The sequence below is a fragment of the Artemia sp. Qi Xiang Cuo genome, chromosome 3 (genome assembly GCF_049724085.1).
Source record: "Artemia sp. Qi Xiang Cuo chromosome 3, ASM4972408v1, whole genome shotgun sequence".
In the NCBI taxonomy this organism is placed as follows: Eukaryota; Metazoa; Arthropoda; class Branchiopoda; order Anostraca; family Artemiidae; genus Artemia; species Artemia sp. Qi Xiang Cuo.
Genome location: NC_142796.1, coordinates 31237609 through 31262791, shown reverse-complemented (window position 1 = coordinate 31262791; position 25183 = coordinate 31237609). Strand labels below are relative to the sequence as shown.

At 37.0% G+C, this 25183-nt stretch overlaps 2 protein-coding genes across 3 annotated transcripts in view; one reads left to right on the top strand and one right to left on the bottom strand.

The window, feature by feature from the left end:
- The window catches only part of LOC148954004 (guanine nucleotide-binding protein-like 3 homolog), an 84814-nt gene that overhangs the window by 13776 nt on the left and 45855 nt on the right, over positions 1-25183 (bottom strand). The window lies entirely within an intron of this gene.
- LOC148954005 (dromaiocalcin-2-like) lies at positions 10299-13372 on the top strand. The gene is made up of 2 exons (XM_089085739.1): positions 10299-10353; positions 12847-13372. The coding sequence occupies exons 1-2, from the start codon at positions 10299-10301 to the stop codon at positions 13278-13280; spliced, it is 489 nt and encodes a 162-aa protein (XP_088941865.1). The 3' UTR covers positions 13281-13372.

Below are 25183 nucleotides of genomic sequence, written 5' to 3'. Positions count from 1 at the left end.
TATTGGAGAAGATACGGATCTTCTGGTCCTTCTCTGCTACCACTGTGATGTCTCCACTAACAAGGTGTACTTCGCCCCAGAAACAAAGAAAAATAAAGAGCGAAGGTGCTGGGATGTTCATGAAATGAAAAAAAGATTAGGCCAAGAAGTATGTGGTCTGATCCTCTTTGCCCATGCATTTCTTGGGTGTGATTCTACATCACGTGTCCACAACATCGGAAAAGGTCTTACCCTGAAAAAAGTGATAGAAGGCGAAAGTTTTCGAGAATCTGCCAAGGTCTTTATGAAGAAGGCAGCAACAAAAATCGAAGTCAAGGAAGCCGGAGAAGACGCACTTCTTATAATATATGGTGGAAAGAAGGGGGAAATCTGAACGAGCTTCGAAAGCAGCTCTTCGAAAGAAAGCTCGTCACAGCAACGGCTTTTGTTCACCCAGAGCAGCTACCTCCCACATCCAACTCTGCAGCATTTCACAGCTATAGAGTTTAATTTCAGGTACACGCCTGGAATGACGACCGTAATCTAGAATTGGACCCTCAAGAGTGGGGCTGGAAGGACCGAAACGGTACATTATACCCTGTGATGACGGACCTACCCCCAGCACCTCCCCAACTTCTTAAGATTGTTAAGTGTTCCTGCCGTTCAAACTGCACCTCTGCTCGGTGCACTTGCGTAAAAAACGGCATGTCATGCACTCTCGTGTGCAAAACTTGTCAGAGAGCATAATGTGATAATTCTCCCAAATCAGAAGATCTCATCGACGATCTAGACGACGAAGTTTCAAACTACACTGCCAGTGATTAATGTCGCAAGTCATTTGAAAAGTTGCCTGCCTTTTACCAATGTGATTTTTGTTACCTGTGATTTTAGTCAGTTAATACATTATGAGATGATTGATTATTTTGAAAAAACCTTTTGGTGATGAACGTGAAACACTGTCAGTTGAACATATCCTTGATCTGATGTGATATTCGAGTTCATCGCATAAAACTACTCAAGAAATGTGGTCAAACGACTATGTTATAATAGAATCGCGAACTTCGTGAATGGTGATGAATGTGAAACACTTTTGGTTCACCGTATCTTAAATCTGATGTAATATTCGAGTTTAGCGCATAAAACTACATCTGAAATGTGTTTCCCATGAAGTAAACTCTAAGCCTTGAGAAAATCGAAAATTTAGGCTTAAACACGAAAAATAAAACACAAAACGCTAAAAAATACAAATTTTGCACCCCGCTAGGTTTCTCAACTTTTGATATGTTGTACAGTTTTTTTTTTCTCTACAAGATGGTGTAAAAATCATTTCTGTTGCAATTTGTTTGCGGTCAAACCTTATATTGACTGTACTATTGGGTCATGTGAGAATATTCTACCCAAGCCAGACACTTGGAACTAAAAGTTTGAGCTTCGACACAGCAAATAAAAAAAATTTCAATTACAGAAAGGTCTTCTGTGTCCTGTGTCTTCTTTTAGGGAGTGCGACTCTACCCTTTCCCCAAATATTTCTCCTCAAGAAATACAGGCGACATTACCTGGAAGTGCTGCTGCTCCCAGAAAAAGCTTTTAGTCCATAGGAACATTGACGTTTACCTAAATAAAGCCATATATATTTTGGAGAAAAGAAAACTCGTCATTTAGACTTTTGTAGACACTTACTGTACAGAATTTAACAAAACCTCTCGGTCGACTTTGTGTACCTACCGTGCATATCAATTTTTTGCTTCTTTACGGGTGACGAAAAAAAAAATCCAGACAAAGATACAACTTGTTGGTTCTGGGTGTATCGTCGTCCGCAGGGGACGGACTAACTGTCTCAAGATTATGAGCTCTAACTCAATGTTATTAGAGACCATACAAAATCCAAGGGATAATATTATTTGGTAGCCCGCTCTTCTTCTGAACCAAAATCCTGGATACCGTCCAGCTCTATCACCGTTAGTGTTATTGGGTAAACGGTCAATTTAATAACGACAATTGTTTTATAGAAAGAATCTGTGTTTAGGGATGAGTATTCCACCACACACCAGTATAGCCTGTAGAACTAGGAGGCCAAGTATATCTCCTTTCGACATTTCTAAGTCGATTGGCTATCCCGGATATTATGTTCCATAGTATTTTGTCCCTATTTGGGAAAAATGAGCAGAATCAGACACCCTGATGCCGTGAAGCGTCTATTGTTACTTAACAAGGTCAGTAAAACTTTAAAACTTCAAAGTTCCACTTTAACGGCCCTCCACAAGTAATCCACGACCACAAGTTCAACGCAACGATCCATGGGAAAAATTGTTTTCTTAAAACCACATTTTTGTTGATAATTACTTAGGACTTCTCAGACATGTTGGATTTTACAGTACAATTTTCCTCAAGTTTAAACCCCATTTTAGGGGTGTTTAGCTGTATCTCTCAAATTGATAAGATGTTCCTACGCTGATAGCTTTCGGTGAGGAAATTTAAAGCAAATAATTTTTCCTTTTTAAAATCAGCTTAAAATGTGGTTTCTGTTCATGCATATATCGTAGTCCAGATTTTGCTTTATATATCCTAGTCGAATTGCAGTTTGTATTCACAAGGGTTGTTTTTTGCTTACAGTCTGTTACGCGAACTGTTTGATCCACGGCTCGAGCATACAACCCAACCACCGTTGCGGATTTTCAAGTTTATTTTTTATATCGAAATTTCAAAAATGAAAATCACTCCTGAAAAGTCCACCGCTTTAAACATTTTTTGTTGTGTGGGGGGAAGAGGGCTAAAATACCAAAATGGCTTTTGGAGGTCATTCGTTTCTTTTCTCCAAATGTGTTCTTCAGAGAAATTTTGTTTTTAGGAGAAATGCCTTCTTCCCACACCCCCTTTAGTGCAGGCATGTACAGATACCTAAAAATAATAATAGTAATAATAATAAATTAATTATAAGCCAAAAATTGTACATTATGGACTTAGTCCAACGAAAGCCCGTAGATTGAAGGAAGATTTTGTGTGGCATCAGAATGCACTTTCTGAGGCTTCAGCCCATTCTCCTGCCTGAGAAAGATCTACTGATTCTCATCGTTAATTGCTGGTGCACAATAATACAGCCCCAATGTGCAAATTAGTGAAGCTTCAAAGGAATCAATTCAGTCCAATAATCACCTATAATAACTCTCTGTTTTGCACTACATATCTTTAGGAAGAAATGCACGACCATGAGGCAATATAACATGGCCTCTGAAACTGGGAAAAAAAAGATAAATTTATTTTGATAGTTCAAATAGATTGGCTGTCACGGATTTTCACGCGACAGCATTTTGGCCTTAATCTCGCCAAAATTATTTTGTACCGCAAAATGGCGTAAATTTCACTTTTTTGTGGTCCGATCTCTTTTGCAACTTCAAAGCAACACTAGGATATTTAAGTTCCGCTTAAACGAGCCAGTTTCCATACATCATATGACCGCTGATGCAATAAAATTACCTCTGGGAAAGAAACAAACAAATAAGTATATCCGTGACCATCCTTTTCGTGATCAGTAGAAATTTCACAATTTTGTACATAGGGACTTAAAACACCTTATCAGGTAATACCACCTTATCAGGTAAATTAAATCAACAAAAAAAAACTTTAGACAAAAAAATAAAGAGCGATTCTAATTTTAAACGAGCACAAATTATCGAATATTGCAGAAGGCCTGACACTCCTTCAGCCAACCAATAAATGTAACATGAATGACAAGCCAGTCTAAACGCCATATTTTCTTCTTTTTTTTTAATTAGGCACTCCTATGCTAGGTAAATTTTTCGTTTGCGACACACTATCATATGGAGGTGTTGCATGCAGTGGCTTCATGTGTATTGTAAAGTAGTCAAACTCTATAATAAGTCTGCTTAAAACTTAATTGTGAGAAGAATAGCCTACATTGTTTAATTTTTTCTTGTTTTTTGTCTTCTAATTTAGTGTTTTGAGTGAAGGACGAGCCCTGTCACATTCCGCGGTAGGCTGATAATTCGAATGTAATAATGACACAATACAGAAAACTAGCAAACCAGGTCCAATTTGCAGACCTTTTGGCAAGTAAAACCCCAGATTCCCGAGGTTTTGCCACCTCTCTCCAGTCCCACGGGTCGACAGCTCTCACATATCAACCTCACTTTTATATGATCGGTGATCGAGCATTCGGCCCTCACAGCTGGCAATGGGACAGGCAGCCCGACACTGCATAAATCCAAAAAGATTTTAAACACCGAAAGTTACTAACTAAATACTGTGTGGCTTTAACCTCTGCCACATGCCGGTACAATCACTTTTATCGTTTCTCTTCTTACTTCTAAGTTAAAGACAGTGATTAAGTAATATCTATTCATTCAACAGAAGATGGCAGATTATACGTAAGGAAAAAACTTTGGAAATGAGCATTTGCAAATAGAATTCCCATCTTTCTTTAGTCGAATTCCTTATAGATCTGCGCGCATATTCTAGACAAATATTGATTTTCACCCCAAAAATGCCATTTTTACCAAAAAAGGAATATATTCTCACCAGATGCACTTTTTATATCGACGAGAGAAAGGGCTAACAACGAGCTCGGGCCTACAACCCTGAAATTGAGTCTGATATTCTACCAACTGGGCAAGATGGGCTAATTTTGTGTCTTACACATTTCTAGCATTTATCATGGCTGCAGCAGCAGCTGCAATATAGTAAAGAACGAACCACTACCCATAATGGGTTAATTTTAAAAGACAGGTTTTTTAAGGAACTGTCCAATGAAAAATATTTTCTAATGGAAACAATCTTGGAAACATTTATATTCATTCAAATTTTACTGAAGAACAATTGTCAATTGTCAATTACGGAAAGGGATTTTTGAGATCTTCAAATAATAGCCTGAAACTCTATAAAATTTATGTCAAATTGAAAAGAAAACACCATTGAAATCGCCGTCGTTGAAAAGCCTATACAAGAGATTTACAGATCTCGCCTTGTACAACGAGTAAAAATCACATTTTTGCATGAGTAGCACTAATGTGCATCTCTCTCTTTTTCCCTGTTTTTTATTTCGGGGTGATCGTACCGAACTGGCAGACATAGAATACCGATACGGGGCTCATTTGAGCACAACTCACAATATCTACTCTCCTCTTTAAGCAAAAGAGAGATCACCCAAAAGCAGGATCACGCAACAGTAATTTGACATTATGGGCCACAAAACCCAATTTTTACCCAAACAGGGTCAAAATACCAAATGCAAATTCCAAGACAGCCATATTTGTTATGGTTTAAAACCCTCAACTGTTGGATTAAAATTCCTCACCGTTGAAAATCGAGGAAAATCCCGTTTTAGCATGGACATTTGGCTTTTGCTCTCTTCTCATTTTTTTTTTTTTTTTTTTTTTTTTTTTTTTTGCTAGAGGTGATTAGCCTACACAGAATCAGAGGTCGTAGATAATCATGAAGGGGCTCATTTGAGTTAAAATTAGCAGCCTAGCTAACTTTGATAATTACTGTTGAAATACAAGACACAATATAATATTTCACAAACTCGAAAAATCTAATTTGTTCATCCTAGACTGCCAAGATAACACACTGTGCGGCGGTTCGATAAAATGGAAAAAAAAGTAACGTAAACCAAGAGCGTTTGGATTAGAGGAAAGGAAATTCAATGTTTTAATATTTGAGATAGAGCGTTCAAAGGTCAAATTTAAGGTTCTCTGACACTGATATGAGAACTTAATATGGCCTTGACAAAAAACCTAGCATTCAGCAACTAAGCCATATTTTATTATGTTAAGGCATTAGTCATTTTGCAAAGGGATTTGTTTTCCTGAATTGAAAAGATATACTAGACAATCAAGTGCTTTAGCAGTAAAACCTAAAAAAAAATCGTCCAACCAACTTAGTTTTCGAAAAGGTAATATAGCCTTTAGAATCAATGATAGGTTATTCTCAGCATAATTACCCCTATAGGGCAACATAGTAAAGAACGAGCCCCACCCTTTCAGCAGCTTATCTTTTTTCTTCCACCCCTAGTGGGGCACTGGAACGCCGTAGAGAGCTTGTTAAGGGCCCACTTCAAAGCTTTGAGATCACCCAAAACAGCTAGTATCTACGTATCTACGTGCTCGTATCTACGTATCTACTTATCTAGTGCTAGTATCTACGTACTATTTTATAAATTCATTTAGATTGAAAAGTTGATTCTCTAGGGAATTATGTCACCTTTCAATGACACCGTTGCCTCATTCCTTGAAATTAGATAAAAAAACAAGTTTTTCAACTGAAACTAAGGAGCAACATTAAAACTTAAAACGAACAGAAATTGTTATGTACATAAGGGGGGTTACTCCTCCACAACACCTCACTCTTTACGCTAAAGTTTTTAAGTACTTTTAAAAAAGGCTTCTTATTGTTCTAGTTAAATGAATTTGGCATTTCAGGAGTCATTCTTGAAGAATTGGGACAGAACTCAAACTTTAGCGTAAAGAGCGAGGTGTTTTGAAGGAGTTACTCCCTTCATATACGTAACGATTTCTGTTCATTTTAAGTTTTAATGTTTCTCCTTAATTCCAGTTTGAAAAACTTGTGTTTTTTTTCTTTAATTTCTGATCGGTTTTTAAATAATGCCAGGAAATGTGGCTACTATTCCACGGAAAAATCCTTCCTCCCCAAGGATTTATTCTCTACACAATTCAATCCTCGTGACAATTTACCCCGGACAATTACGGTTAACATCTCCACACGTAAAATTGAGTAGGCAATGAGAAAGCAAGACATAAGAAAAATTTCGTAAAGGAATTCTAGCAAACTTCCCTAGTGTAAAATTTCCCCAGAAAAATTCACCCCTGGAAACTTCTCTCCCCCAGAAAAACTATCCCCTTGGAAAATCCCTTCCCCCCCCCCGAAAAATGTATGCATACTTCCCAATAATAAATACAATACGTTAACAATTGGCATATTTTTTAACTTAAAGACCTTTCCCCAGGGGCCCTCGGAGGGTCATGATATCTCAAAGACATAGTTAAGCGGCCTTTCAACTATTCTGAATAAAATAGTTATCTCAAAATTTTGATCGAAAGATTTTGAGAAAAAAGGGGCGTGAGAGGCGCCCCAGTTGCCCTCCCATTTTTTTGGTCGCTTAAAAAGGGCACTGTAACTTTTAACTTCTTTTAACTTCTGTGAATGAGCCCTATCACGATATTCTAGGACCACGGGTCGACACGATCACCTCTGAAAAAAAAAACAAATAAACACGTATCCGTAACCTTTCTTCTGGCATAAAATACAAGATTCCACATCTTTTAAGATAGGTACTTGAAACGTCAAGAGTAGGGTTCTCTCAACGCTGAATCTGATGGCGTGATTTTCATTATGATTCTATGATTTTTAATGGTGTTTCCCCCTTTTTTCCAAAATCAGACAAATTTTCACACGTAACCTTTGATGGGTAAGATTTAACTTAATGAAACTTATATATGTGAAAGCAGCATAAAACTCCAATTCTTTTGATATGTCTAATGGTATCAAAATTCCGTTTTTTATAGTTTCGGTTACTTTTCAGTCGGGTCGCTCCTTACTTACAGTTCGGTGCGTTTGATATCGTCATATCTGTTTTCAGATAGTTAATTGAATCGGTACTTGTTTTAGAATCCGGGTAACATGTGAGAAAGACCGCATCGAAATCTAGAAGATGCTATATGAAAAACAGGTTTTCATTGCCTAATGAGGTATTGCCGACTCCGTGACAAAAATTTAAACTTTAGTTTTTTTGGGGTTGAAGGGGCAAAGAAAGGTACCTAGGTTAAGTTAGGTTACGTATTTAATATATGCTATGCTTTTGCCCGTCCCCCCCTAATGTACATATATATATAGCCCAAATTTGTTTCTGAACTATTATATTTTCATCCTATTTTGTTTTATTCCATTAGCATCAACGAAACTTCACTTCTCGCGTGTTGCCCGGATTCTAAACAAGTACCTTCAATCTATTCATAAATAAAACTAATTTGCTTTTGACCGGATCATTTAACATTTGGGGAATCACTAGAGTCTACCCTAGTTACGAGGAAAGTAAATTGTTAGAACCTCACAGATGTGGCAATTACTAATGCGGAAAATTACTTGTTATGTTTGTGGACTGTTAAAGTAAGATTACGGAAATAAAACAGTATTTAGCCAAGTATTTATGACATGATACTTACATTTTGATAGTTAAGTGCGGTAGTTATGATCTTCAAACCCATCGTATCAATAAATTAATAAAGCATTTCAAATATTTTTTCAATTAGATTTCACTTGGATCACATTTTCATCTTTTTTCGAACAATAATTTTCACGAAAATGGGAATCTAAAAATCGATAAAAGGACCCGGCAAAGCATGGTAATTGAAACAAATACACCATCAAATATATTCTGAAGGTGGCCAGCGTTTACCTCTCCGCCTGGAAAATACTCCCCCGCGGAAAATACCCCCGGCGGAAAATCTTTAAATAAGTTTTTAAAGTTTCTTTTAAACCAAACCCCTGAACCCCCAACAAAAATCCTGGTTAGTCATGGGGATCATGCATCAATTTCTACCTCCTCCCTCCCCTCGTCTCTCCCTTAGAACTAATTCTGTACTTATTTGATGCCTCAGTGAGAGCTGGGATGTTTTGGTACTAAAATGTACCCTTTGAGGTATCCCCCTCCCTCCTAATTTACAAAACAATCAGAGAAACCCATTGTAGAAGTTTTTTTTTAATTTGTCCACTGCTTACAGAAACTATTTATTATTGGAAAACATACGGAAATTTTTCCAGGGGAGGTTTTCTGCAGGTGGGGGGGATTATCTGAGGGAATATTATGTGGGGAGTAAATTTTTGGGAATAAATTCTTTTCAGTGAGGATTTATTTTCTGGAGCGGGGGATATTTTCCGGGATGTGTTTTTCACGGGGGGGGGGGGGGTCCGAGGGGGCATTTTCCGGAGGGTAAACGACTAGAACCATTCTGAATAGCATGAGTGACTCCTCAATGAAAAAAACTAGCCCCTTATTGGACCCCATTTTTGGGGGGCCCTTGCCTCCAAGCAACATTTTTCTTGTGTACATTATGTTCCTTTTGGCCCAAGAACATAGGCTGCGAGTACCCAACTGATCCTGGACAACAAGCTTTTTATCCTATTCCCAAGTCCCCTAGCAGAGTCTTGAGACACCCAGTTTCAAAATCGAATAAGCCCATACCAAATTTCTATGACCATACCATTCTACACGAAATAACCAGTGAATAATACAAATAAAGAATGCATTGAAGGCACGTAACTCGTTATTAAGGCAGTGTTAGAGCATTACCTCTGACTGGGGAAAAAGTGAATTTCTATCTTTCTATGGGAAAATTTAAAGGAGTAACAATGGGGGTTGTTGTTAAGGCAGAACAAGGGAGACCGAGGGAGTAAATTTGTTCAGGGGCTATGGAAGCCACAATTGGCAGAATATAAGGATATCTCTTTTTTCTTTCCTGAGGAATTTTAGCTCTACGAACAAGGGAGAAATAACGGATTTAACCCTCATTAAAGATCTCCTGGGAATCTTTTTGGGTTTTCTCTAATCCACCCGACAATTCCTATACCGTAGATCTACTGCGTGTAAAGCAAACGCAATAACTACTGGGCTTCGGAGCAAAGTAAATACATATTGTATAAAATTCAATTTCGAGTATGCTAATATTCCCTCCAGTCCCTTCCCCTCCAACATATCGTTGCCTGCCTTTTGATCTTCTTCTGCATATAAAGAAACCTTGGGGTACTTAAAGATAGTAATATCAGGTGCCAAGCACATAAAAGATTGGAAATGAATTTTTGAGCTCCCCTTCGCCCGGTTACAAAAACTCAGTTTTCTAGGTATTTCAGCTTAGACATCTTAATGAGTAAATTCATCCTATTTCCTAGCATAAAAAAAAATCACACTTCACGAAGCAACAATTAAGAATTGCTAACACAGAAGAGAAATATTTAGGCGATCTAGTGTGGCTTCTTTGAAATGCTCATTACCACGGTTAAAGCTTCTTCACACAAGCCTTCTAGACATAACAGGTCAAAATACAAGAAAAATTAAATTCAAGGACACAAAAAAAAGCTTTTCTAGAAGCTTTTTTCTCTCATAAAAAATTGTTCCTGCTTCCTCTTCAAAACAAATTCCAAAATATCTTTGATTAACTAGGCTATGATTTTCCATATTTACACATATTTTTTTAGGTAAAAATTTTGACGCTACAAAACCCCTATTTACTTAAGATAAAGAATAAAGAATAAAAGATGGCAAACTAATTATTATCTTTCAGTTTCTAATCATGTCAGTAACATCTTTGTGCCTAATCTTTTCAATTGCAGTCGCCGCCTTATCAGGTAAATATAAAAATAGCGAATTGAATGTGCAAAATAGAATCTCGAAATGATTAGCAGGACTAAATAAAAATAAAACCAAAAGGACAATTTTTTTTCTCATTTAGGCCTATTCCCCTGGCAGATCAGATTCTTGAAACAGGATTTAGCTTTAAGAGTCAGTTAATAAGATTCATTCTTGTAATAAGATATCAGTAGAACAACGATATTCATAAAATCATTTTTTTTGTTATTGCAAACTGTGGAAGAGCGAAATTTCTAAAACCGAAATCCAAAATCCCCGAACCGGCAAAGTTGTCAAGTTGTCAAATTCACAATCCAGAATATGATTATGTTCCACAATTGTCAGTAGAACAGTGTAATTGGAATCCAGTTTGTAAGTAGACTTAGGAATTTGACTAATAGCAATAAAAAAAGTTATTAGGAGATCAAACGATTGCTTCATCTTAAAAGACCATGTACCGTGCTGGAATCATATGATTCATATTCGAAACACATTAATTTTTGACACATATTTTACACAAATTTCTAAGATTTAGGGTAGTGTGAGTGACAATCCATCCTTCCCTCCAGTCATTGACTCAAAGAGCTTATCTTATAGGCAAATGTTTGGAAACCATTAGTTAATCTTCTACTCTACAATTTTGTATATTTTTAGATTTTAAAGCAAAAAATCTTAGAGAGCGGTTACCTAAAACCAAGAAACATTAAGAAAGCAGCTGAAGCACTTATAAATAGCGGCTAGAATTCCTGCGTTACAAAAAGAAACTATGTGTCATAGTTGATATAACTTGTTCAACAGGATTAGACACTTGTTTCCAAAGGAGTGGGTGGGTTAAAACCAGTCCCCTTCCCAGAAATTTCATTCTTTCCAAACTGTTCAACAGTTTCAATGAAATTTGCAAATTTTGTGGGTTTGAAAAACTTTGGCTTCTCTTTAAATATAACCCCCCCCCCTCTCCTCCAAAAATACCCTAAGCAAGTGCATCATCAGAATTAATACTTGTTTGTCCTAGATCATGAGCAAATGATAGGTCAATAAAACTGAACTTGAATGAAAATAGGGCTTTCCCTTGAAAAAGTTTTAATTCAAGTAGTTTTTAAAAAAGTCCACCTCAAAATAAGCCCCAAGATCCCAAAGTAATTTGGAAGATAAGGAATGTGGATTATGAGAAATAAAAAAAAAAAAATCAAATTTGGAAAGGATTTCTCTATTCCTGGCCTATATGATAGCCCTGGTCGATTTATGGGTAATGAATTGCCAGTAAAATTGCGATTTTACAGACGCGAAGATAAATTATAACCAAAATTAAACACCTTAAAACTCAAATGACACTTGCTTCTAGTTGCAGAGTCACTACCTTATCAGACTGAGGCCCTCCTGAAGACGCATACAAGACCCTAGCTGCTAGAACCTACTCCACTTAATTGTGTTTCAAAAGTAACATGTCCCTCACAAGCAGTGTCCTGTTTGAGAGAGAGAGAGAGAGAGAGAGAGAGAGAGAGAGAGAGAGAGAGAGAGAGATAGAGAGAGAGAGAGAGAGAGAGAGAGAGAGAGAGAGCGCTGATGATAGACCTGATACCGTCCCAAATGCGATACAGACAAACAAAGAGAAAGATTGTGAGTTTGAGCACAGAGAGATATTTTAGATTTCGCGTGAGTCCTTTAGAAACTTTTACTTACGATGATAGAGTCCTAGAGAGAGTGTCCTACTAAACCTACATAGACCAGAAACACCATTTTGTCCCCTTTATAGTTAGCGAGTAGAAAAAGAGTAGATAAATAGAGAAAGAGACGAGCGAGTCCATGTTTGTTCATAGAGAGAGAAAGAGAGATTTAGAGAGAGACGTAGAGACTCGATGCATAACAAAACAGAGAGCTGCTTCTAGTCTTTTCTTTTGATCCATAAAGAAAATTATTTTGTGGACATCCAAAATCGGTGTGCAAGATGCAAGCTTGTTTTTTTGTAGATAATATTTAAGGTAGTGCTAACTCTAACCTGCTAAGCATCGAGTTGGGATGAAAATGGATTTCAATAAAAACAAAACCGGCCCTCCTTATTTGTATGTTCCAAATGAAGTATATTATATATATATATATATATATATATATATATATATATATATATATATAATATATATATATATATATATATATATATATATATATATATATATATATATATATATATATATATATATATTTACATATACATTTGAGTGTGTATATATGTTTGAGTGTGTTTTAGTATTAACTTTGTCAAACCAATTAGGGATTTTCGTTCTTTTCTTTTGAGTCTAGAACTTCAAGGTCATCCCCGTACTTTGACAGTAAAAGGTAGAGTTTGAATTTAAAAGGTAGGGTCAAATCCATTTGGCTTCCGAATGGCTCATAAAATTTTTGGATGTAACTCAAAATAAGCTACTCTGGAAGTAAATCATATTTCTTAGAAGCTAGGCTAATTATACAGAAATTAAACTATTTTAATTTCACATATGCGGCGATTGCAAATGCAAGAGCAGACAATTCCTTAGCAGATAAACAGCAAAAAGCCACATGTCCAAGCGGATACACACACGCCTGTTTTCAGGATGGATGCTACTGCTACGGCATCAAAGAGCCTGTTTATTGGGCAAGGGCAATTTCAAGGTGCAGACAAGATGGTACAGACATCGTTTCCATTCACTCTGCTGAAGAGCATCAATTTTTGAATGAGTTTATTCCGGGTGATGCATGGCTTGGAGTCTTATTCAAAGATACACACTGGGCAGATGGTACACTTGTTGACTATAATACTTGGAACTGGTATGAAAACCAACGTTATTATCGTCACTACTTAGATGCTGAAACGGGTTACTGGTATCTATCATCCACTTTGAGTGACGAAAAATATGTTGTCTGTAAGGTGCCTGCAGTCAATGCAAACTGAAACCACGTTCTTTCTCATATATAGAAAAATTATTGTTTTGCGTGCTAACTGTAAAAATGTGACCATAAAAATAAAACGGGAGATTAAGTTATAAAGAAGTCTTCATTGTTCCAAATTAGGTCTATTCCTATCTAGTTTGGTAAATTATAACTCTTAGCTCTCATAACAGATTAAAGAGCTTAAGAAGACCTAGCGCCTTCTAAGTAGCTACCTTAAAAATTCTTAGTGCACCAATTTTGATCTGTAACTCCGGAAACTCAATTTATTGACACCCAGCTCCAAGACTTGTAAAAGACTTTGACTGTAGGGTTAAAAATGACTAATAAAGATTGAAAAGGAAAACCGACGAAAAACTGAAGGTTCAAAGAGCCACCTCTTGAACTTTTATTCCTCTTTTCTCAAACTACTGTTTTAAACTATTATGCGCCATTGGTATATTTATATCGGATTGGGAAGCTCTTACGTCTCCCGTTAAAAATTTTTTCTCTAATAACGATTGGTCCCCCTTCTAAGGGAACCGTGTCTAGATTATCATGCTGAAATAATTTCTCAGGCCTAGGAGACTTTACTTGGTCTCCACTGGACATCCACCAACCTCAAGTTGATCAAATCGCTTTAAATTTTAACTATCTTTTGTATGTTTCAAAGCCGACACCCAAGTACCCAACCTGTATGAACTTATCAATGCTTCGATTATCCAAAATCAAAAGACATAAGCTCTATTACCATCTTTCAGGAAGAGCTATTTACAGTATGGAAAGCTCCAAAATGGCACGTTGCTTAGGCGTAAAAATATATGAATATGCATATTTATGGATAGTCTTTGGCATATTATTATGGAGGCCTTCAACCCCCCCCCCCCCAACTCAGAAAAAAAAACTCAAAATCGGGATGATTATTCCTTCCATTTCAAACTTAGCAATATTTTTAGTACACTGAGTATTTGATTAAACTGGGATTCATTACTTCCAGGTGGAACGACGAAGAGAATTTCAGTTTCACAATAAAACTTCAAACAATCCAAATTATTATAAAAATAAAAATAATAGCAATTGTTCTTTTATGATTATGTACACAGTTTAAAAGGTTAACATCGCATTGTTAAAATCTAGCTTGCCTTGCAAACTTAGAAACAATCCAAACTCTAAGATAGAGAACAGTGATAATTTTAGTTTACAGTGATGACATCCATCACAAAAATATCTTCTTTTTAGCATTGGAGGAAATCAGTGATTATAACCCCAAGATCATTCTAGATGAGCATTTTGCTACAAATACTAAAGAAATACAGCCACTTTGATGCCGAATCAGATTTTTTTTTTTCAGAAAAAATCTGGAGAATAGTTTACTAAACTCTAAAACAAAACACCCAAAAATCTGTTACCAAGAAATGTCCCAAAATCACACTTAAAGGCTCAAATTTTAGACCAAAACTGGAACAGTAATGCTTTTGCTTTGAATGGGGTCTCAAGGCTCTCTTGTTGTGTAATTGGAACGGTTGAGAACGAAATCAAGCTTTAAAGTTCCTTTAGACTTTAGTTTCACCTAAAAACCATTGAAGCCAAACACAGGGAAAAGCCCGAAAATTTGCTTTTCTTCAAGAATATTTTGGAATGTCATTTTAATACTTGTCTTACCAGCTGCATTATACAACGTTTAGCCACTAAAAACCTTACAACCTCAAATTCACGTATCTAATACTTCTTAGGCAGCCCAAAATTGAGCCAAAAGTCCAAAATGTATTTCTTTTGAACAAAAATAGGAAAATTGTTTCCCATTAAACTGGACATGTCAGACAAGAAAATTTAGTGCAAATAGTCGGGAAATCTAATTTCAACGAAATAATCAGCCTTTAGTTATTCTTAAAAAAAAGTAATGGTATGATCTACCCCTCCTGTTGGTCACCTAGAGCTCAGAAATAATAGTTTAGAAAAAAGTAGTACTTGGATGGTAAAAACCACTGTATATAAATATAATAAAGTATGATCATTACCTATCTCAACCATTATGCAAAGCCGGGCCGAGATGCAAGTGCTCCGGAGAACATTTAAACAAGTATAAACATAAGCGACATTCGATTTTTTCACGTGTAGACAAGTCAGATTTCTCTTGAACACGAAACTTGGCTTCACTAAATTTTAAAGAATCTAATTTTTAAATTAATTTATTCCAATAGATATATGAAAATCGGTAACCAGTAGTATAACGATATTGTTAGTTGTTCTTAGGAATTACAAGCTGGTTCTGAAGTCTTGAGTTGGCTTCAAAGGGATTTAGAGAAAACTTTTGCGAAAATACGTGGTCAGGGTAATATACACTGAACCGCTGATGACAGATTAATGGGAGGAGCTGTTTGTACGCGCCGAGGATGTAGTAGCCCAAAATCGCTAATCTGTGATCTTACTGTTATTTTATTTGTATACAGCGGTAAAAACTTACAAAAATCATATAAAAGGTAAGAAACAAATCTGATTAAAACTGATTAGTATAACATTCTTAATTAGTATCAGAGCATTGATTTATTCACTTCGACTCTACATTAAAGGTCTGTTACACCTTCACGTTCGTCTTGATTCTGCTGGTCCTCAACTACGTTCGTGTAGTTCTCGTTTAAGCATTCTGAAAAGGCAGGAGTGCATCTCAACCCAGGTCTTCAACGAGAACATCTTGCTCTTTGACAACCCGACTTGCAACTGCACTAGATGAAACTAAGCAGCCGCTCTGGCGCGGGTCTCGTATCCGTCATAACTAACAAGAATTCATCATCTTGAAGGCAATAACCTCAAAAAATAAGTTCAGACTGGAAGGATTTCCATTCCACTTAGATGGCTGAAAGAAGACGCGATAGAAGCGACATCGACCAGCTAAGGGTTTGGGTGGAAGTCTTTCAAGGCTGACAAAGGATATAGACGTCGACAGTTGGCTGACAAAAAGCCTATGTTGTAGGGAACGGACCGTATCACCAGTTTTAACTTTATAAAGTCTGAACAGCGGCTGCTCTCCAGCTTTCACCAGTTCATCCCTCGATTGAGTGTCTTGATTTAACACTTAAGTAGCTTCGTAAAATTACTAGTCACGTTTCAATAAGTGGGACTCTGACGAGCTTACGGGTACCGTGCAGTCTTAATGTAGTGTCGAAGTGTCCAATCCAAAGAAGGCATGCAAGAACAAAAGGACAGCTGCAGCATCCCTGAGGCTCTCCTTAACTGTTAAAATAATGAAATGCACACTAGGCTTGCCTTCAACATAACAGAGAAGGCAGTTGATATTTTCTTTTGAGTGACCGACCAGTAGAACCAACGAATCTGTATCACCAGCGACATAAAACTTCCGTCGTAGACGCAATCACAATAAGAATGTTGGCACCACTGATGGCACGATTATCGTTAATTTCCTTCTCTAAAAGCCGGAGCGCAAACAGCAAGATAAACGATTGCTTATTCACTTTGTTTGTAAGAAATCCTTCCTTCTTAACCGAAAGAGGAACAGAGGGTGTGAGGTGATGTCAAAACCAGAGATCCCCTTTTCCCTTTTTCCCAGTTGCCCTCCCATATTTTTGATCGCTTAAAAAGGGCACTATAACTTTTAACTTCTGTGAATGAGCCCTATCACGATATTCTATGACCACTGGGTCGACACGATCACCCCTGAAAAAAAAAACAAATAAACAAGTATCCGTGATCTTTCTTCTGGCAAAAATACAAAATTCCACATCTTTTCAGATAGGTACTTGAAACGTCAAGAGTAGGGTTCTCTCAACGCTGAATCTGATGGCGTGATTTTCATTATGATTCTATGATTTTTAATGGTGTTTCCCCCTTTTTTCCAAAATCAGACAAATTTTCACACGTAACCTTTGATGGGTAAGATTTAAGTTAATGAAACTTATATATGTGAAAGCAGCATAAAACTCCAATTCTTTTGATATGTCTAATGGTATCAAAATTCCTTTTTTTATAGTTTCGGTTACTTTTCAGTCGGGTCGCTCCTTACTTACAGTTCGGTGCGTTTGATATCGTCATATCTGTTTTCAGATAGTTAATTGAATCGGTACTTGTTTAGAATCCGGGTAACATGCGAGAAACACCGCATCGAAATCTCAAAGATGCTATATGAAAAACAGGTTTTCGTTGCCTACTGTGGTATTGCCGACTCCTTGACAAAGATTTAAACTTTAGTTTTTTGAGGTTGAAGGGGCAAAAAAAGGTACTTAGGTTAGGCCTTGTTACGTATTTAATACATATTATGCTTTTGGCCCCCCCCCCCCTAATTTGCATACATATAGCCCAGATTTATTTCTGAACTATTATATTTTCATCCTATTTTGTTTTATTCCATTAGCATCAAAGAAACTTCACTTCTCGCGTGTTGCCCGGATTCTAAACAAGTACCTTGAATCTATTCATAAATAAAACTAATTTGCTTTTGACCGGATCACTTGTTATGTTTGTGGACTGTTAAAGTAAGATTACGGAAATAAAACAGTATTTAGCCAAGTATTTATGACATGATACTTACATTTTGATAGTTAAGTGCGGTAGTTATGATCTTCAAACCCATCGTATCAATAAATTAATAAAGCATTTCAAATATTTTTTCAATTAGATTTCACTTGGATCACATTTTCATCTTTTTTCGAACAATAATTTTCACGAAAATGGGAATCTAAAAATCGATAAAAGGACCCGGCAAAGCATGGTAATTGAAACAAATACACCATCAAATATATTCTGAAGGTGGCCAGCGTTTACCTCTCCGCCTGGAAAATACTCCCCCGCGGAAAATACCCCCGGCGGAAAATCTTTAAATAAGTTTTTAAAGTTTCTTTTAAACCAAACCCCTGAACCCCCAACAAAAATTCTGGTTAGTCATGGGGATCATGCATCAATTTCTACCTCCTCCCTCCCCTCGTCTCTCCCTTAGAACTAATTCTGTACTTATTTGATGGCTCAGTGAGAGCTGGGATGTTTTGGTACTAAAATGTACCCTTTGAGGTATCCCCCTCCCTCCTAATTTACAAAACAATCAGAGAAACCCATTGTAGAAGTTTTTTTTTAATTTGTCCACTGCTTACAGAAACTATTTATTATTGGAAAACATACGGAAATTTTTCCAGGGGAGTTTTTCTGCAGGTGGGGGGAGGATTATCTGGGGGAATATTAAGTGGGGAGTAAATTTTTGGGAATAAATTCTTTTCAGTGAGGAATTATTTTCTGGAGCGGGGGATATTTTCTGGGATGTTTTTCACAGGGGGGGGGGGTCCGAGGGGGCATTTTCCGGAGGGTAAACGACTAGAACCATTCTGAATAGCATGAGTGACTCCTCAATGAAAAAAACTAGCCCCTTATTGGACCCCATTTTGGGGGGCCCTTGCCTCCAAGAAACATTTTTCTTGTGTACATTATGTTCCTTTTGGCCCAAGAACATAGGCTGCGAGTACCCAACTGATCCTGGACAACAAGTTTTTTTATCCTATTCCCAAGTCCCCTAGCAGAGTCTTGAGACACCCAGTTTCAAAATCGAATAAGCCCATACCAAATTTCTATGACCATACCATTCTACACGAAATAACCAGTGAATAATACAAATAAAGAATGCATTGAAGGCACGTAACTCGTTATTAAGGCAGTGTTAGAGCATTACCTCTGACTGGGGAAAAAGTGAATTTCTATCTTTCTATGGGAAAATTTACAGGAGTAACAATGGGGGTTGTTGTTAAGGCAGAACAAGGGAGACCGAGGGAGTAAATTTGTTCAGGGGCTATGGAAGCCACAATTGGCGGAATATAAGGATATCCTTTTTTTCTTTCCTGAGGAATTTTAGCTCTACGAACAAGGGAGAAATAACGGATTTAACCCTCATTAAAGATCTCCTGGGAATCTTTTTGGGTTTTCTCTAATCCACCCGACAATTCCTATACCGTAGATCTACTGCGTGTAAAGCAAACGCAATAACTACTGGGCTTCGGAGCAAAGTAAATACATATTGTATAAAATTCAATTTCGAGTATGCTAATATTCCCTCCAGTCCCTTCCCCTCCAACATATCATTGCCTGACTTTTGATCTTCTTCTGCATATAAAGAAACCTTGGGGTACTTAAAGATAGTAATATCAGGTGCCAAGCACATAAAAGATTGGAAATGAATTTTTGAGCTCCCCTTCGCCCGGTTACAAAAACTCAGTTTTCTAGGTATTTCAGCTTAGACATCTTAATGAGTAAATTCATCCTATTTCCTAGCATAAAAAAAATCAAACTTCACGAAGCAACAATTAAGAATTGCTAACACAGAAGAGAAATATTTAGGAGATCTAGTGTGGCTTCATTGAAATGCTCATTACCACGGTTAAAGCTTCTTCATACAAGCCTTCTAGACATAACAGGTCAAAATGCAAGAAAAGTTAAATTCAGGGACACAAAAAAAAATGAAGCTTTTTCTAGAAGCTTTATTCTCTCATAAAATATTGTTCCTGCTTCCTCTTAAAAACAAATTCCAAAATATCTTTGATTAACTAGGCTATGATTTTCCATATTTACACATATTTTTTTAGGTAAAATTTTGACGCTACAAAACCCCTATTTACTTAAGATAAAGAATAAAAGATGGCAAACTAATTATTATCTTTCAGTTTCTAATCATGTCAGTAACAACTTTGTGCCTAATCTCTTCAATTGCAGTCGCCGGCTTATCAAGTAAATATAAAAATAGCGAATTGAATGTGCAAAATAGAATCTCGGAATGATTAGCAGGACTAAATAAAAATAAAACCAAAAGGACAATTTTTTTTCTCATTTAGGCCTCTTCCCCTGGCAGATCAGATTCTTGAAACAAGATTTAGCTTTAAGAGTCAGTTAATAAGATTCATTCTTGTAATAAGATATCAGTAGAACAACGATGTTCATAAAATCATTTTTTTTTTATTGCAAACTGTGGAAGAGCGAAATTTCTAAAACCGAAATCCAAAATCCCCGAACCGGCAAAGTTGTCAAGTTGTCAAATTCACAATCCAGAATATGATTATGTTCCACAATTGTCAGTAGAACAGTGTAATTGGAATCCAGTTTGTAAGTAGACTTAGGAATTTGACTAATAGCAATAAAAAAAAGTTATTAGGAGATCAAAAGATTGCTTCTTCTTAAAAGACCATGTACCGTGCTGGAATCATATGATTCATATTCGAAACACATTAATTTTTGACACATATTTTACACAAATTTCTAAGATTTAGGGGAGTGTGAGTGATAATCCTCCCTTCCCTCCAGTCATTGACTCAAAGAGCTTATCTTATAGGCAAATGTTTGGAAACCATTAGTTAATCTTCTACTCTACAATTTTGTAAATTTTTAGATTTTAAAGCAAGAAATCTTAGAGAGCGGTTACCTAAAACCAAGAAACATCGAGAAAGCAGCTGAAGCACTTATAAATAGCGGCTAGAATTCCTGCGTTACAAAAAAAAAATATGTGTCATAGTTGATATAACTTGTTCAACAGGATTAGACACTTGTTTCCAAAGGAGTGGGTGGGTTAAAACCAGTCCCCTTCCCAGAAATTTCATTCTTTCCAAACTGTTCAACAGTTTCAATGAAATTTGCAAATTTTGTGGGTTTGAAAAACTTTGGCTTCTCTTTAAATATGACCCCCCCCTCTCCTCCAAAAATACCCTAAGCAAGTGCATCATCAGAATTAATACTTGTTTGTCCTAGGTCAGAACAAATGATAGGTCAATAAAACTGAACTTGAATGAAAATAGGGCTTTCCCTTGAAAAAGTTTTAATTCAAATAGTTTTTAAAAAAGTCCACCTCAAAATAAGCCCCAAGATCCCAAAGTAATTTGGAAGGTAAGGAATGTGGATTATGAGAAATAAAAAAAAAAAAATCGAATTTGGAAAGGATTTATCTATTCCTAGCCTATATGATAGCCCTGGTCGATTTATGGGTAATGAATTGCCAGTAAAATTGCGGTTTTACAGACGCGAAGATGAATTATAACCAAAATTAAACACCTTAAAACTCAAATGGCACTTGCTTCTAGTAGCAAAGAGTCACTACCTTATCAGACTGAGGCCCTCCTGAAGTCGCATACAAAACCCTAGCTGCTAGAACCTATCCCACTTAATTGTGTTTCAAAAGTAACACGCCCCTCACAAACAGTGTCCTGCTTGTGTGAGAGAGAGAGAGAGAGAGAGAGAGAGTGAGAGATAGAGAGAGAGAGAGAGAGATAGAGAGAGAGGGAGAGAGAGCGAGAGAGAGAGAGAGAGAGAGATATATAGAGATAGAGAGAGAGAGAGACTACTACTACTAATAACTCACCGCAGCACCAAGCCACCTGAGGCCAACACAGCTACGCACGATCCTCCTCCACCCCAATCTATTCAAAGCCTCCCTTTTTACACCCGCCCACGAAGTTCCCATTTCCCTTATATCTTTCTTTATGACGTCCTCTCACCTCAGACGGGGACGACCTGCTTTCCGTTTAGCCCTAGATGGTTGGCCGAAAAGAACAATCTTCGGCAAACCGTCATACTTAATCCGTACAACGTGCCCTAGCCCCCTCAACCTTTCTTTCATTATAGCCCTAGGAAAGCAGTATTGAACCACATTTTTCGTATAGCCTATTGTTTAAAATACGGTCAGTCAGCCGGGTACCCAGAACAATCCTTAAGCAATTTCTCTGGAAAATATCTAGCAAATCTTCATCCGCTTTTCGGAGCGTCCATGCTTCAGAGCCATATTTGACCACTGTTATCACTGTAGCTTCTAATATTCCAATCTTGGTTTGCAGACTTATCTTCCTATTCTTCCAGACTTTTTTTAACTGTGAAAAAACACCCTGAGCCTTGGCTATTCTATTTTTAACATCTTCACTGCTCCCACCATCTTTACTAATAATACTACCAAGGTAAGTAAAGCTGCCCAACAGATCAATATTTTCCTTACCCAAGGTCACCTTTCCATCTGCACTTAGTCCTAGCCTTAACGATTTAATCCAACTAACCTTAATTTTCAAGCCAATTCTAGCGCCCTCATCTCGCAAAACTTTTAAAACTTAATTCATTTTGTTCACATTTTCATCTAGGATGCTTAAATCATCAGCATAATCCAAGTCCAGGAGACTTTTCCCTTTGATTCCGTGGTCTCCCATTGCCTTTCCTGTGCTCCTTAAAACAAATTCCATCAAAATAATCCATACAAAGGGGGATAGAACACAGCCCTGCGTAACTCCTGATTTAATACAAAACCAGCTGCTAAACTCATTTCCTACCTTAGCCACAGTAGGGTTATTCTCGTACATAACACTAATCACTTTAATTTATTTGTCTGGTAAACCATTCAAGAGTAAAACCTTTGCTAAAGCTCTTCCATCAACGGAATCGAACGCTTGCTCGTAATCTACAAAACTGAGGACCAAAGGTGTTTGAAAACTCAGGCACTTCTCAATTATTAGCCTAAGAGTGAAAATTTTGCCGACACATCCTCTACCTTTTCTAAAACCGCACTGATCTTCTCTTAAAACTTTGTCTACTGCATCTCTCAGTCTAAAAAGTATCATATTACTAAGTAATTTACTACCTACAGAGACCAGACTAATGCCTCGATAATTACCACAATCACTTTTATCACCTTTTTTATAAAGTGGCTTAATTAAGGTTTTCCTAAAATCGTTAGGTACCTCCCCTTTTTCAAAAATCATATTCATAATCTTCAATAACTTATTTCTGGCCTCAGAGCCACCATATTTAAGAAACTCATTTACCACCCTATCAGCACCTGGAGCCTTATTATTTTTTTATCCTTTTAGTACTGTCGCTAATTCCTCCTCACAAAACAAATCTTCCTTCACATCCAAGGTATCACAAACTTTTTCTTTTTCCTCTATAACTTTTCCCGCAACTCTATCTCGGTTTAGCACATTTTCAAAATGTTCGGCCCATGTCTCCTTAGTTTTTTCCTTGTCGCTAACTGCAACCCCATTCCTATCTTTAACTGGGCCAAGTTCGGATTGACTACTCCCTCTCAATTTGTTAACGTGCCAGTACAATATTTTACTATTATGCCATCTAGCTGCATCTTCCAACACCTTAAAACTCAAATGACACTTGCTTCTAGTAGCAAAGAGTCACTACCTTATCAGACTGAGGCCCTCCTGAAGACGCATACAAAACCCTAGCTGCTAGAACCTATCCCACTTAATTGTGTTTCAAAAGTAACACGTCCCTCACAAACAGTGTCCTGTTTGTGTGTGAGAAAGAGAGAGAGAGAAAGAGAGAGAGAGAGAGAGAGAGAGAGAGAGAGAGAGAGAGAGAGAGAGAGAGAGAGAGAGAACGCTGATGATAACCTGATACCGTCCCAAATGCGATACAACAAACAAAGAAAAATTGTGATTTGGCACAAAATATTTTAATTTCCTTGGTTCTTTAAAGCTTTTACTTACGATGTAAGTCTTATTAACTTTGTCAAACCAATTAGGGGTTTTCGCTCTTTTCTTTTAAGAGTCTAGAAATTCAAGGTCATCCCAATACTTTGACAGTAAAAGGCAGAATTTGAATTTAAAAGGTAGGGTCAAATCCTTTTTAGCTTCCGAATAGCTCATACAATTTTTGGATGTAACTCAAAATAAGCTACTCTGGACGTAAATCATATTTCTTAGAAGCTAGGCTAATTATACAGAAATTAAACTATTTTAATTTCACATATGCGGCGATTGCAAATGCAAGAGCAGACAATTCCTTAGCAGATAAACAGCAAAAAGCCACATGTCCAAGCGGATACACACACGCCTGTTTTCAGGATGGATGCTACTGCTACGGCATCAAAGAGCCTGTTTATTGGGCAAGGGCAATTTCAAGGTGCAGACAAGATGGTACAGACATCGTTTCCATTCACTCTGCTGAAGAGCATCAATTTTTGAATGAGTTTATTCCGGGTGATGCATGGCTTGGAGTCTTATTCAAAGATACACACTGGGCAGATGGTACACTTGTTGACTATAATACTTGGAACTGGTATGAAAACCAACGTTATTATCGTCACTACTTAGATGCTGAAACGGGTTACTGGTATCTATCATCCACTTTGAGTGACGAAAAATATGTTGTCTGTAAGGTGCCTGCAGTCAATGCAAACTGAAACCACGTTCTTTCTCATATATAGAAAAATTATTGATTTGCGTGCTAACTGTTAAAATGTGACTATGAAAATAAAACGGGAGATTATGTTATAAAGAAGTCTTCATTGTTCCAAATTAGGTCTATTCCTATCTATAGTTTGGTAAATTAATACTCTTAGCTCACATAACAGATTAAAGAGCTTTAGAAGACCTAGCGCCTTCTAAGTAGCTACCTTAAAAATTCTTAGTGCACCAATTTTGATCTGTAACTCCAGAAACTCAATTTATTGACACCCAGCTCCAAAACTTATAAAAGACTTTGACTGTAGAATTAAAAATGACTAATAAAGATTGAAAAGGAAAACCGACGAAAAACTGAAGGTTCAAAGAGCCACGTCTTGAACTTTTATTCCTTTTTTCTCTAACTACTGTTTTAAACTATTATGCGCCATTGGTGTATTTATATCGGATACTCTTACGTTTCCCCTTAAAATTTTTATCTCTAATAACGATTGGCCCCCCTTCTAAGGGAACCCTCTCTATATTATCATGCTGAAAGAATTTCTCAGGCCAAGGAGACTTTACTTGGTCTCCACTGGACATCCACCAACCTCAAGCTGATCAAATCGCTTAAAATTTTAACTATCTTTTGTATGTTTTAAAGCCAACACCCAAATACCCAACCTGTATAAACTTATCAATGCTTCAATTGTCCAAATCAAAAGACTTAAGCTCTATTGCCTTCTTTTAGGGAGAGCCATTTACAATATGGAAAGCTCCAAAATGGCACGTTGCT

What these genes read in the sequence shown, in the direction of transcription:
- LOC148954005 (XM_089085739.1), top strand. Translation starts at nt 10,299, where the DNA reads ATGTCAGTAACATCTTTGTGCCTAATCTTTTCAATTGCAGTCGCCGCC. An exon ending in TGCAGTCGCCGCCTTATCAG is followed by an intron (nt 10,354 to 12,846) that starts GTAAATATAAAA and finishes TTAATTTCACAT; the next exon opens with ATGCGGCGATTGCAAATGCA.